Source organism: Python bivittatus, unplaced genomic scaffold (genome assembly GCF_059951505.1).
Source record: "Python bivittatus isolate LINGU-HERP-01145 unplaced genomic scaffold, Pbiv_v1 ctg000700_np1212, whole genome shotgun sequence".
NCBI lineage: Eukaryota > Metazoa > Chordata > Lepidosauria > Squamata > Pythonidae > Python > Python bivittatus.
In genome coordinates this window covers 52809511-52823799 of record NW_028277098.1, presented here as the reverse complement: position 1 = coordinate 52823799, position 14289 = coordinate 52809511, and the positions used below count along the sequence as shown (strand labels likewise).

General features: G+C 38.5%; 1 protein-coding gene across 1 annotated transcript in view; it reads left to right on the top strand.

The window, feature by feature from the left end:
- The window catches only part of CFAP57 (cilia and flagella associated protein 57), a 33221-nt gene that overhangs the window by 6743 nt on the left and 12189 nt on the right, over positions 1–14289 (top strand). The window contains exons 6-14 of the mRNA XM_088154008.1: positions 1449–1588; positions 3189–3354; positions 5420–5533; positions 6568–6780; positions 7174–7347; positions 9708–9869; positions 11051–11206; positions 11336–11429; positions 12125–12315. Of these exons, the coding sequence (XP_088010134.1) occupies positions 1449–1588; positions 3189–3354; positions 5420–5533; positions 6568–6780; positions 7174–7347; positions 9708–9869; positions 11051–11206; positions 11336–11429; positions 12125–12315 (1410 nt within the window). The remainder of the gene's footprint in view (positions 1–1448; positions 1589–3188; positions 3355–5419; positions 5534–6567; positions 6781–7173; positions 7348–9707; positions 9870–11050; positions 11207–11335; positions 11430–12124; positions 12316–14289) is intronic.

Here is a 14289-nt window from a genome sequence, read left to right as displayed (position 1 = left end):
CTGATCAGTCACATTGTCAGCGGTAGGGCCCTTCCTCATCGTCAAGTTAAAATATTCACTGCACCTTCAGCTGGCAGAAAATTTGCTGCCCCCATTAGAGACCCCTATCCTGCTACGGATACTATGTTAACAAATATAATTACAGTGCACTGGGCACATTAAGGAAAGGGACTGGTAGTTTCCCACAGATTTGTTTCCCTCCCATCCCACTAAGTATTACCAGTTAGCAGGAAAACATCCACCAGTCACTCTCCTTAATATGGAATGAGTGGAAGCTGGGGCAGGAGGCAAGTTTTGAAAGATGACTAGACTCACTGCTTTTAAAGAAGATCAGAAATTCAGATAATTCACAGTGTAACAACAAAAATCACTCTTTGCAATCTAGAAATTGGAGCATATTATTTTGATGATACACCTGCATTTTATTTCTGGATTCAGCTTAAACTGCTACTTTTTGTCTTTAAAGCCCTAAACATCTTGAGCTGGGGTCATCCACTCTTAATAGAATCCATATGCAATTTAAGATTAACAACCGTCTGATATAAGAACAGATTGGCAGGTATCCATGACTGGGCTTTTCCAACAGGGTAGTTATTATGAAATATACTTTCTGCTTGAACATCTGTTAAGATTCCTTTTAATACTTGGATGTTTGTTGAAAACTTTTTTCTTTTAATTTCACTTTAGAGTTTGTCATGCTGAGTTTTCAGTTCGCTGTTTCTGGATTTGTTCTTTCATGCTGGTGTTTTAAAATATGACATTTGCAAATGACTGTTATACTTTCTAAATATATTGCTTTAATTTTCATAAACTGGTCTATGCACCTGAAGGGAACAACATGATAAAAATCAATTAAACAGTTTTGCTCTATCTGTTATAAAGAGAGTTACTGGCGTCCCTCTTGTAGAGAATTCAAATTTATATTCCTTTTTGAAACAGTAAGGATGTAATCTCATCAGTTTAAAACATGCAGCTATTTAAGAAGTGGCTGTTTCTGGTTAAGTTACTTGAGGGTAATTTGTGTAGATATAGGTGCAATATAAGTATGTAAAGTCTCCTTCAAGTCAAGCTGGTGACTTTATGGACGTGCCCATGCAATTTTCTTGGCCGAAGTGTAGAAATGGCTTGTCATCGGCCGGGGGGGGTGGGAGGGATAGAAGGATTTTTACTTCCATCCTAGTATTCCCCAGAGGTCTCCCACCCAAGTATTAACCAGATCTGATTCTGGACCCAGTTTCTCAGTCCAGACAAGGTTAGCTACCTGCTGAAGCATACTGCTATAGTTTTTTCCCTTTTTATGATAATTAAACGCTAGTCATTAAACATTTTGTTTTGGTAAATCTGGTGCATATTTAAATCCTTTTGTTGTCCCATGGAGAAAGTTTGGTAGATTTAGTGTCAGGTTATCATATAAGTATTTCTAATTAACACATATGATATTTCCTAAGGGAGAGATGGCTCATTTTGAATACCTGAACTTCCCAATACATTCTTCTGCTGTTACTGGCTTGGATACCTGCATTCGCAAACCACTTGTTGCTACATGTTCACTGGACAAATCTGTCCGTATTTGGAATTACGAAACAAAGTAAGGAGGCATGACTTCTTGGTTACTACATGTGTCTCTTAACTATCTAAGTGAGCAATATAATAGAACAAATGGAAATTGCATGTACTTGCTAGGAAAACAAGATTCCATTACAAGAATGTGGTTGTAATAGAAATTAGTGAAGCTATGTTTAGTTTTATGATGGTAGCTTATAAATGTATTATCATCTGTGTTATGGTTTTAGATCCAGAAAAAATCCATATAGTCTTTGGAGTTGTCCAAATTATAAAAAAGATCACAAATAATTTTTAGATAAATGTGGTAAAGTTTTCATGCTGTTTCTCAGTATGTCAGATAATACAAATAGAATGTTATAAAATATCCAAAGCTACTGTGTAAAAGATTGGATTAGCTTGATTCCTAATTTTTTGCTCATGGAAAGAATTTGTCCAGGACAGAGCTGACCATTTCCCCTTTATCTTTTATAATACCTATGTTATATTGCATATTGTTCTGAAAATGTTCTCAAGTCTTCTGACACAGCACAAGGTAGCAAAGCGGTCAGCTAAAATCCTATGCCCTACATTTGGAGGGTGAAAGCATTCCTTGCTTGTACAAAGTCATCATCTCATATATACCAGTATCCTCTGTTCCTTCTGTATAGATAGTCCCCAGGTTAAGAATGCCCGGGTTACAGACGACACATAGTTAAAACGGAGCCTATTGTAGCAAAATCTGAGTTAAATATACAATGATCTGAGTTAAATACACAATGGTTCAAGTTCATTACACAATACTACTTATACAGTATTATACAATAATACTGTTCTGGCTTACATACAAATGTGACTCAAGGACAGACCTTGGGAACAGAACTCGTTCTTAAACTGGGGACTACCTGTATTTTGAATGTAACCCTTCTCTTGGGAGCTAGAGAATGCTAGGCTGCTAAAAGTTGATTATGTCCATCTCATTAATAAAATGATAGCATAAATGTTACATAACCTTTATAATGAACTCAACCTTCACATTATTCTTAAAAGAATAAAATCAGAAGGTGCCACACATCTAAAGAAGTAGCTTTCTTAAATCCCTTCTCTTACCAAGTGAGCTCCTCAGATAAATGTGAAATTATGTACACACCTCTTACTTTATATAGTAATATATCTTCAGAGGCCATAGCGGAATGGGGAGCATAATGCAAAGATGCCTCTCTTCAAGCATCTGAATGCATGGTAATTTAACAATTAGATGGAATCTGTTAAATTATATCACTTTTGTTAGACATAGTAGTGGCAGTTCTAAATGTGCCAATTAATTAAAATATAAAAGCAAAAGGAAATACAAATGAAAAAAAATCTAAGCTCAGTTTCAGGAATATAGCTTTAAGCTTTCTCTAAACAACTGGTTTTCCAGCTGTATGACATCCTCAGATATCCTGAATTGCTTCTTTTATAACCAAATTATTTTTGCTAATTTGTTTGCATGCACTGAATTGGATAGTTTAGTCTTTGACCCTGTGGCCCTTGTTTGGGTTTCCCAGTATTTCACCTTAAGGTATGTCCAAGAATAGCATTACCTGCAGCTTTTTTGTATTAATAGTATTGTACATTAACTGCCATGGCTGGTCCTGCTGCAGCACACTCGACCTATATAAAGAGTACCAAGAAGAGGCATACGCGCTTGCTTTTCATCCTGGTGGTCTGTATGTTTTGGTTGGCTTTGCTGACAAACTTCGACTTATGAATCTACTTATTGATGACATCCGGACTTTTAAGGACTTCACTGTACGAGGATGCCGAGAGGTAAGGATTCAGGGAAAGGTACTGATATAGAAGCTTGTGTGGAAAGCATGCAAAAGCAGGACCATGGAGAAAAGTTTATAAGCAGATTTAAACATGCTACGTGCCAATGTGTGTATTTGTGTTTGCAAGATACTTGTCTGTGTTAAAGGGAATAAAGCCTTTCTGAAATATAAAACATTCAGGGAAAATAGTTAAAATGTCTCTGATTTTCAATTTCCTATTGTTATAGTGATCTTAGTTCTAGTCTGCTAGATGACAGACTACTTTCCAACTAGTCAATCTGGAGTAGATGCTAGCTCGTGATAACTTGGGCAGGCAATAATAAGAATCATACTTGAATGATTATAGGAAGACATGTGGAAAATGTTCTGGTGTCAAAAGAATACATTAGTCCTGGAATGATAATTCAGAGCACCCAAAGTATTGGTTGATTGCACACATTATGCTCAAGCATGCTTTTCTTTATACATTGTGTGGTAAGTAGACTATAGTAACTGTGTTCACCCATCATACATTCATATAACAATGGCTTACAAGCCACAATACTTGAGTTCATGCAACGCATTAACCCAAAGCAAACAAATCACAGTATGGATTAGTGTGATATGTGAACCCAGTAAATATCTTCTTTCTGAAAAGAAGGAAGGCTTTAGATAACTTTATTTTATTTTATTTGAAATAGTACTCAAAATCATAGCCAAATCTTTAGTAACAGAGTAAGCTCTGATTAGATTAGGGCTTGTCATAGTATAGCTAATTAATGATAATCTATATATTACTAAAACTCTCATGTCTGTAACCTTCAACTGGGTGAAACAGTGCATCATAGGGCAACAATTTTTGAACCAAGGTAGCTCAAATGGGCTAATTTACAGAATGCGTACAAAATCCAGGACCCATTACTCCCATGGGATTGAAATTTGGGAAATTTGTGGCTGCTTCAGTACTGCTGTGCTACTGTGCCACTGTGGTCAGCTCAGGTCACATGATGGTCATGGGCTTATCCCCAACCTTTTTCCCGCCTCCCTCTGTCCCCTGCGCCCAATTGGCTGGTGGCAAGGCCTGATGGGTAAGGGCAATTGGCTGCTTTGGAAACGAGATAGAAATTTGAAATCTCTTAATGGCTGTGGGCATTGAGGGAAGGATGAAGGAGTGACTTGGATGCCTGCTGGCAAGGTAGGACTGGCTGGGGGGGCACCACTGGTCAACGGGTGAGACCTCTTCCTTGAGGGAGGGGGCCCCTGGGGACAAGCCAGAATAGGGAGCAGGAGTACAGTTTTCCTCATGTCCATGGCTCCCTTTGTTCTACCTCCCCCCAGCAAAGTGGTAGGCAGTTCTGCAGGTGAGCTGAGGAGGAGGAGGAGGCTTCACAGGGGCTCTCCTGAGGGTCGTGAGAGGAGGGCAAATCGAGGAAGGAAGGAAGGAAGGAAGGAAGGAAGGAAGGAAGGAAGGAAGGAAGGAAGGAAGGAAGGAAGGAAGGAAGGAAGGAAGGAAGGAAGGAAGGAAGGATTTCTGACACTCCCTGCCAGCTTCCCACAAGCAAAGTCAATGGGGAAGTCAGCAGCAAGTCGCAAGTCACTCACATTCCCACTGTTTTTTTGCCCTTGGTCATTCTGTTTCTCTGTTTAGATAAGGAAATATCTCTGAAACGATGACCCAACAGGTCATGGGTTGTCTAGTGTATATTAAACATGGGGACTTAACCTTGCAGCTTTGGTTAACCCTTCTACTCATTTTGAGTGAGGTCCTGAACTCAAAGTTTTATTTTGAAAGCACTTGTGGAATGCTGAAGAATACTAAACATTTAATGAGTCAAAAAGTTAGTGTATAGATGGTATAGTAATTTCTTTGAAAGTTTTTATGAGAACTCCGAATGCATTTTTTGGAAGTTCTTAGACACAATTTAGCCTTTTGAACAAAATTGCTTGTCGGGGGACACTGAAAGAATAGCCCTAACTGGCAATTAAAGGAGTACAAATATGGATTACTGGATGTTGCTTTCTGCATAGTTTTCCAAATTATGTATATATTATTGATTCTCATAGTCTTCTGCTTCTCTCTGCAGTGTGCCTTCAGTACAGGGGGTCATCTGTTCGCAGCAGTTAATGGAAATGTGATTCACATTTACTCTACCATAAGTTTTGACAATGTCATAAATTTGAAAGGACACAATGGTAAGGTCAGTGATTAGACCTATAAGAAAGGTAAAATCCAAGTTAAATACAAACACAAGGAAAAAACTATCTCCAAGTAGGAGGTGAATAATTTGAACTTCCAGAAATCTTCTCTTTAGAATCAGGGAGAAGAGAATAAGGCTGTTCCAGTTGATCAATATCAGCTAATGTATTTCCTTTAAACTATTTGGGCTGGCTCCTTCCTCCATTGGAATGTATAAGTTTCTTTCCAGGTTCCTCCTGGACTTGATTCTTCAATTTCTCTTCTGCTTCAGACAAGAACCCTGCAGGAGGAGGACATCATTAGTATGCAGGGCAAATTTAGATATGAACATTACTAAAAACAGTATTAAACCAAAATTTGGCCTTCCTGAAGAAACAGGAAAACAAACTGAATACCTTGTAAATACATTATTCAAAGTATATGTCATTAACTTATCAAATTAATCAAGGAGCATGTAGATTTCACTGAGAAACAGTAGTTTGTCATTATAAATAATAATGTATACAATAATTATGAAGCCTAGAGCTGCCTAACTCTAGATTTGGATTACAGCAGAAGTACTCTATGTAAAGCCCAATGTGGCCTTCAGAGGTCTTCAATGTAACCTCTCAGAACCCTCCAAAATGTGATTTCATATTGTAATTTTCAATATGATAGAAGGGGAAAATTTTTGAATGCATGACTGAAAAGTAATATTAGCTGCTTAATTGTAAATACATTTAAATGGAAGTCAAATTAAACAAGACTTTTGTCAGGCCTCCTATAGTTTTTGTAGAGCAGCCCCTGGCGTTTCACATAAAGGCAGATCATCTTTATTGTGATCTGCTGTGTTCTTATCAGACTTTCTCAAAAATAAGTTGTGAGCACAGGGGAGTGGAAAAGGCTGCATTTTACGATTCTAGTATAAAAACGGAATGAACACAGTGGCATAAATAAATGGGAATAATACAAAGCAAAAACTGCTTAAGACTAATTGCCTGAATATTGTGCACATTCTCATCCTCTTACCTTTACCTTTCTCCCATGCCATCCCAGGTACGGTCAGTTGTGTGGAGCATGGATGATTATAAATTGGTATCCTGTGGCACAGATGGAGCAGTATATGAATGGAATCTCCAGAATGGCAAAAGGGAATCAGAGTGTGTACTCAAGTCTTGCAGCTACAGTGGAGTAGCAATATCACCTGATGCAAAAGTAATCTTTGCTGTTGGTTCCGATCATTCTATCAAGGAGATTTGTGATTCTTCGGTGAGCCTATGCACACATACTTATACGCATACACTGTATCTCAGTGAAGTTAGTGTTATGCCCTGAAATAACCTCGTGTATAATTTTCTATAGCTGAGACTATCCAGGTGGTGCTAGTTGTTTTCATAATTATTTTCTCTCTGGTAGTCTAGTTATTAAATTATTTTCTGGTACCATAGACACTTCCTCCTAAAGATCACTACTGGAGATAGTGGGGCCTTATCACGCAATGGGGGGTGGGGGTAGGAAGGAAAGCAGATATGAGGCATTCACTGTGGTGGATATGGTTGGTGGTACTGTGAATCCTGTTCAAAAATAATCTTTACTCTGTGACTTACTCCATATAGAAACATCTACAAAGTTGTAATGCTTAGAGGAAATGCTATATTTCAGATACTGAGAGAAGTGCCCTCTTTTGATGTTACCTACACTTCCATTGTGATAGCTCATTCTGGCCGGATGGTATTCACTGGAACCTCTGCTGGGACCATCCGGTCCATGAAATACCCATTACCTGTGCACAAGGAATACAATGAGTATCAAGCCCATGCTGGTCCAGTTACCAAGGTAAAGTCTCTGTATTACCTTGACTGCCTTAGCTTTTGTGGGATTTTTGTTTTTTTCACCTTAGGCAACAGAAGGCAGCTTTCGTATGGTTGGGATCTGTACTTCAATTTGTTTGGCTTCCTATGAGCTCCAGGAGGTTTGTTTTACTTTGGCTTTTTTTTTTTTGCATTGGGGAGTTTGAGAGAGGTTTAAGAGGTGCTTAAATCTCCTTAGAAGCCCCCACAACTGAGAAAAGCAGCTGGGGTGGTCTAAGGGCTCCAAGAATGGTGCTGGGGAACTGCAGCATCTAATAATGCAGGTATGCATTATTTAAATTACCAGGTAACTTATGTATCTATTTATATATGTATTTACCATATATTTATATATACATGAATGCATTATATCAATACGTTTAATGGCATTATACCATAGATTTCTGTAATAATGAGGAGAGAAGTGATGAAAATGAATCACCAATCTACAATTGGCATTATTACTACTCTCCATATTCATTTCATTTGTCTGGGAGAATGCAAGGAAGAAATTTCAGTATTTTAGCAGACTGCAGTAATATGAGGATTAAGTGTCTGTATGTGCATTTTAAATATCATGAACTTTTCTGTGTTATTTGTAAAACTGGTGGTATATTGGTTTGATTTGATCTGATTTGTTTTCCACCTTTCTGCCTAGAAGGTGTTATTGGACCTAATTAAAAAGACAAGAAGGGGAAAGGGGAAGAGTTCAGAAACTGTTCATGAGGATGAGGAGAAGGGATAGAAATTAGAGATAGATATATAGAAGATAGAAATCTTTATTGTCATTGTACTACTTGTACAACGAAATTAAATGCCACCCCAGTGCAGCTTTAAAAATATAAAAACCATAGAACACATAAAACACATAAAACACATAACACAACCTTCACATTCCATATTGCACAGCCCCTGATGCTGCATTAATACTGCACTATACGATAGAATTCAGTATAGTTACAGCTCTAAGATAGAAGCTATTCTTCAGCCTGTTGGTCCCTGTTTTCATTATCCTGTACTGTCTGCCAGATAGTAATAGTTCAAAAAAAGAATGTCCTGGGTGGGATGGGTCCTTAAGAATGTTTTGAGCCTTCTTAAGGCAGCGGGAACTATAAAGTTCTTCCAAAGAGGGGAGAGGGCAACCAATGATCCTCTGGGCAGTGGTGGTAACCCTCTGGAGCGCTTTCCTATCTGCCACTGTGCAGTTAGCAAACCATACACAGGTGCAGCAGGTCAAAATGCTCTCAATGGTACAGCGGTAGAAGGTCACCAGCAGTTTTTCATTCAGTTGTTGTTTCCTGAGAAGTCTCAGGTAGTATAATCTCTGCTGGGCCCTCTTAACCAAGGCTGCAATATGAGCGCCCCAGGTCAGGTCCTCCTTTATAGTAACACCCAGAAACTTAAAACTGGCCACCCACTCCACTCGGTCTCCATTGATAACCAGGGGCTGGACATCTAATCTATTCCTCCTATAGTCCACTATAAGCTCCTTGGTCTTACTGATATTAAGAGCCAAATTATGGTGAAGCTGGCAAGAGTGAGAAAAACCCTGATTAATATGAAATGCATTTTTTTAAAAAGGGGGAGAAGGTTGTGCTATACATATTGAGCAATGAGAGAAAATACTGGGTAATGAATATTGACTGATGGTAGGCAATGAGCCTAAGTGTAGACTTTTTTTTTTAATTTTTAGAAAGTGAAATAAAACTGAACAAGAGTAGGAAAAAGCCAGTTTTATTCTGTGAAAATAAATATCTGTCCTGTGCTTTCTTCACTATAGCACTATTGGCTATGTATATGTGCAACAGTTCATATCCACACTATGGATATCTAGACTAACAGGTTTTTTCTTGGGGATTTGGGATGATGATGGCATTAGAACAGTCTGTGTGAATCCAAATGTCAGAGGTAACAGTGATAACAATGCAGTGTTATTACTTTACTTCTGAGAAAGTCATAACGATTAAACAGGAGTAATAAACATTCATGGCACTGAAGGTTTCCAAACTGAGTCAGTATGAATTTTAAAAAGTAGGCCTAGCTGACAGTAAATTACTTAAGCTTTCTTTACATCCAGAGCTCATGAATCTCATTATATAAAAGATGCATAATTCTCTAGAAGATATTCAATGATTTATTCCTGTTTCTGTGCTTTCTTGTACTGGAAAAGCCATTCAAAGGTAAGAAAGGAAGTAGGTAGAGGATCAGCCTTCATATCATTTTTCATAGTGGCCCTTATGAATCCAACAGGGACATCTTATTACTATTCTCTGCCTTTCCTTTCAGTCACGCTTCAACAGTGCTGTCTCACAGTTAAGGGTGCTTCTTTTTAAACTTCTTGTACAGATATCCATAACTTCTGATGATCAGTTACTGCTAACATCTGCAGAAGATGGATGTATAATTATCTGGAAAGTATATGACAAAGAGGGACGAGGATTGAAAAGGGAGAGAGATATACCATATTCCGATGAAGTGTTGATTACTAGAACAGACATGGAAGAGAAGGTCAGTATAACTGTAAGGTATTCATTTGAGGATCATTACAATATGTGTTTCCAAATGGAAAAGTTTAGATCATCATAAATCTGAGAATCAACAAATGTTAGTCAATAAGCAGCACCCTGAACTATAGCAGAGATATAGCAGAAGTTAGGAGCCTATAATGTAAGATTCAGTCACTGCCCTAAGGCTTAGCTCCTGAGCCACACTGCTCCATGTTCCTAGGAAATATTTCACACATTAGAGAAAATTCAGGTTTGTTTTTGCCTATCCATGTGCAATTGGAAAAAACATATGCTGTCTTGATTCACAGTTTTTCAGGAACACACAAAAAAGTGTATGGGTATATGTAAGTAGTTAGATTACACTCACATTAACTTGGAAATACGTATGGCTAATCTCAGTGGAACCCCTGAAGATTGCACTATTAATGCATACATTAACAGTAAATTGCAATCCTGTATTGCAACAGGATAGCAATATGATGATGATGAGCCATCAAGTTGGTGTCGACTTTTAATGACCACATAGATAGATTTTCTCCAGGAGGATCTGTCCCCAACCTGGTCTTTCAGGTCTGCAAACAATGCACTCAACACCACTATAATTGAATCCATCCACTTTGCTACTGTCATTCTCTTATTCTCTATCTTTCCACCTTTCCCAGCATTATAGACTTCTCCAGAGAGTTATGTCTTTGCATAACATGTCCAAAGTAGGATAATTTAAGCCTGGCCATTTGCGCCTCAAGTGAGAATTCTGGGTTGATTTGTTTGATGGTTTACTTTTCTATCCATGGTATTCTCAAGAGTCTTTTCCAACACCAAAGTTCAAAAGCGTCAATCCTGTTTCCATCCTGCTTTTCCAAGTCTGACTTCCATAGAGTGTCACAGGAAAAACCACTGCCTACATTCTAATCTTTGCAGGTATAAACACATCCTGGCATTTGAAAATCTTTTCCAAAGCTTTCATGGTTACTCTATCAAGTGCTAGTCTGTGGCATATTTCTGGACTGCTGGTTCCTTTACTGTTCAGGATAACGATATAGGATCATACTATTAATATAGGAAACAAGTTATACTTCTGAAAGATAATATGCACAATCATTTTTTTATTTCTGTGTATACATTGAAATATTTACCCATTGATTTCTTTTACTCACAATCTTACAATTTCTTATCCTACAGACTCAGGTCATGCTAGAACTAAAAACACGGGTAGAAGAACTAAAGATGGAAAATGAATATCAACTTCGTCTCAAGGACATGAATTATAATGAAAAAATAAAGGAATTAACTGATAAATTCATCCAGGAAATGGAATCATTAAAAACTAAAAACCAGGTGTGGGTCAAATGTCAATTGCATCTCTCTGTGTTGCTGCATTATTTTCTTTCCAATCATACAGTCACTTAAATAAATTAAAAGTTGCCAATAAATTTCAGATGAAAATTTTATCTCTATATATTTCAGGTTCTAAAAACAGAGAAAGAAAAACAGGAAATACAGCATCAGGAGCAACTATCAGAATTAATGGAGAAACAATCAAGAGAGGTGCAAGACTTAGGTTAGGAGGATCTGATGTAACTGAATGAGAGTTTCAGTCTTTATGACAGAAGATAAAGATTTTATTTATATGTAACACATACACATCTTTTGGGTTTAAACTTTGGATGCCAAACAAGTAATTGGGGTTAATTGTATTTTTCATTTATTTTTATAACTTTCTTGGTTTCCCTGCTAATGAACGGGATCAGTGCACATGGCATAATAAGCAGGTAGAAGAATCTCTTTCAAATCATCTATTCCTGCAAGTCACTTACATTCGAAGTTTTATTTTGTCCTTCTTCCCTGCCCTTGTTATTAAGGTTTATGCAGTTTCTGTAATAGCAATATAGTTTACACCACATTAACATCTACCTAGATTCTTCTACTACATCATTAGTGTCTTCATTTTCTGCATAGGGAATGGATTGAAAGAGATTGCCCCTTTCATTTCTGATCTTATCTTTAAAGAAACAAAAATACTGAGTAGGAAATTTTTAGGTAGACATAAAGTTGCCAGAAATGGAGCTTCAAAGCTAGTAGTGGTATAGAAATAGTGTAGAATATAGGATTATGGACTTTACAAAGACAAGTTCCAAGAGATAGGGGATACTAAAAATGCCCCTTCATTACTCATGTGTAGACTGCAAAGGGCAGGACATTCGTTATCTATTTTTATACTGCATTACCTTTTTTAAAAATTACTCCTGTGCTTAGAATCTGGCAATAACCAAAAGCTGCTGCTGGAATATGAAAAGTACCAGGAACTGCAAATGAAATCCCAAAGAATGCAGGAAGAGTATGAGAAGCAACTTCACGAAATGGAAGAGAACAAGAGCCAAGCACTTGAAGAACTGACAGAATATTATGAGGCAAAGCTACTTGAGAAAACAACTTTACTGGAAGAGGTATAACCAAAATTTTCTTTCTAAAGCAGAGCTAAAGCAGGTGCAACACACCTTTTAGTGTCCTGTGTTCCTAACTAATTTTGGCATAATTTTGTTTGAGCTAATGGAAACATAAGTCAGTATTTGTGAATTATTTTGAGAATGAGAGAAAGGCAGTGAGCATACAATACACACAGAAGTGCTCAGAGTCATTACCAAGTCACTTCATTATTCCATCCATCCATCCATCCATCCATCCATCCATCCATCCATCCATCCATCCATCCATCCAATTTATATGGCCGCCATCTCACAAAAGAGTGACTCTAGGTGGTGTAGAATAAAATTATAGAGCAGTAATATACTGTATAAAGAACAATTTACAATACAGAAAATTTAAAAATTGTGATTGAAGGCTAAGAGAGGGTAGCAGATATCAGCAACAATGGAGCCACCTCAGTACCTTGGGGCCCCCAGGCCTGATGACATAACCAAATTTTGAGGGACTTCTGGAAAATCAACAGGGGTGGAGCCAACCTCACTTGGGGGTAGGGGGTAGGATATTTCATAAGGCATGCACCATGGCAGAAAAGGTCTGCCTCCTGGGTCCCACCAAGTGAAGCTTCTTAGCAGACAGGACCCCCAGCATACCTCTTCTGCCAGATCTGATGGGATGGACAGATGTAATAGGGGAGAGGCAGTCCCTCAAATAACCCAGCCCCATGCCATGAAGGGCTTTAAAGGTCAAAACCAGTACCTTGAATTGGACCCAGAAGCAAACTGACAGCCAATGTAGCTCGTGGAGCAGAGGTGTAACACATTACTGCCCACGCTGCTGCATTTTGCACCAGCTGAAGCTTCCAGATATTCTTCAAGAGCAGCCCCACGTACAGTAGAGCTCATTACAGTAGTCCAATCAGGAGGTGACTAGGGCATGAGTGACCGTGAACAGAGCCTCCCGATCTAGGAAACGGTACAACTGGCACCCAACATGAAGCTGTGCAAAGGCCCTCCTAGGCATGACTGCCACCTGCTCTTTGAGCAGGTGTTGCACATTTAGAAAGACCCCCAAGTTGTGCACTGGGTCTGTTTGGGACAGCATCAAAGATGGCGTAGTCCCAGAACCAGAAGGCCCCAAAACCCAAAGCTACTCAGTCTTGCCAGGATTCAGCTGAAGCCTGTTGTTCCCCATCCAGACCCTCACAGCCTCCAGGCACTGAAATAAGACATCCACAGCATTGCTTAATTCGCCAGGGGCAGAGATGTGTAATTGGGTATCATCTTTTCATTTTGCCATTAATTCTCTGTCATTGAGCTCTCATCTGTATGCACTTTGACTGAATCCTTCTGATTAGATGACTCCTCAATCCACCCCAAGATCTTCTGATTCTGTTTATAAATACCAAAGTGCTATCTTTTCTTTAAATAGCTGGATATATGTACAGAATATAGCAGCTGGACAACTAACATATGGATCCTATTTTGTGATCATTGCACTGGTTGCCAATAAGCTTCTGGGCCCAATTCAAAGACCTATAATAGTGTAGTTCTAGGGTACATCCGGAATTGCCTTATCCGGAATGATCCTGCCTTCCCCGTAAGAGTATTTTGGGAGGATTTGTTCAAGGTCCTGTCATTCCAAGAAGTAAAAGGACATGGGCCAGAAGGCCAGCCTTCTCTGTAAGATGTTCCAACATTATGGAACATGCTGTCCCAAGAAATAAGGCTGGCCCTTCACTCATGGCATTCCAGAAAACTCTGAAGACCCCTTTTGTTCATTTGATTTGAGTTCCTAGTGATTGGGTAGCCACTTTTGAATTATGTGATGATGGTTTGAGGGAGTTGAGTTTTCATTTATGGATTGTTCAGTTTATGCTTTTCTTGTTAACTACCCAGACTTGGTTGAATGGGGAGGTATAAAACTATTGCAAATAAATATTTGTAACTATTTTTCCAAAAAGAGATCCCCCAGTTAGGTGTTGACCTATAGCTCTT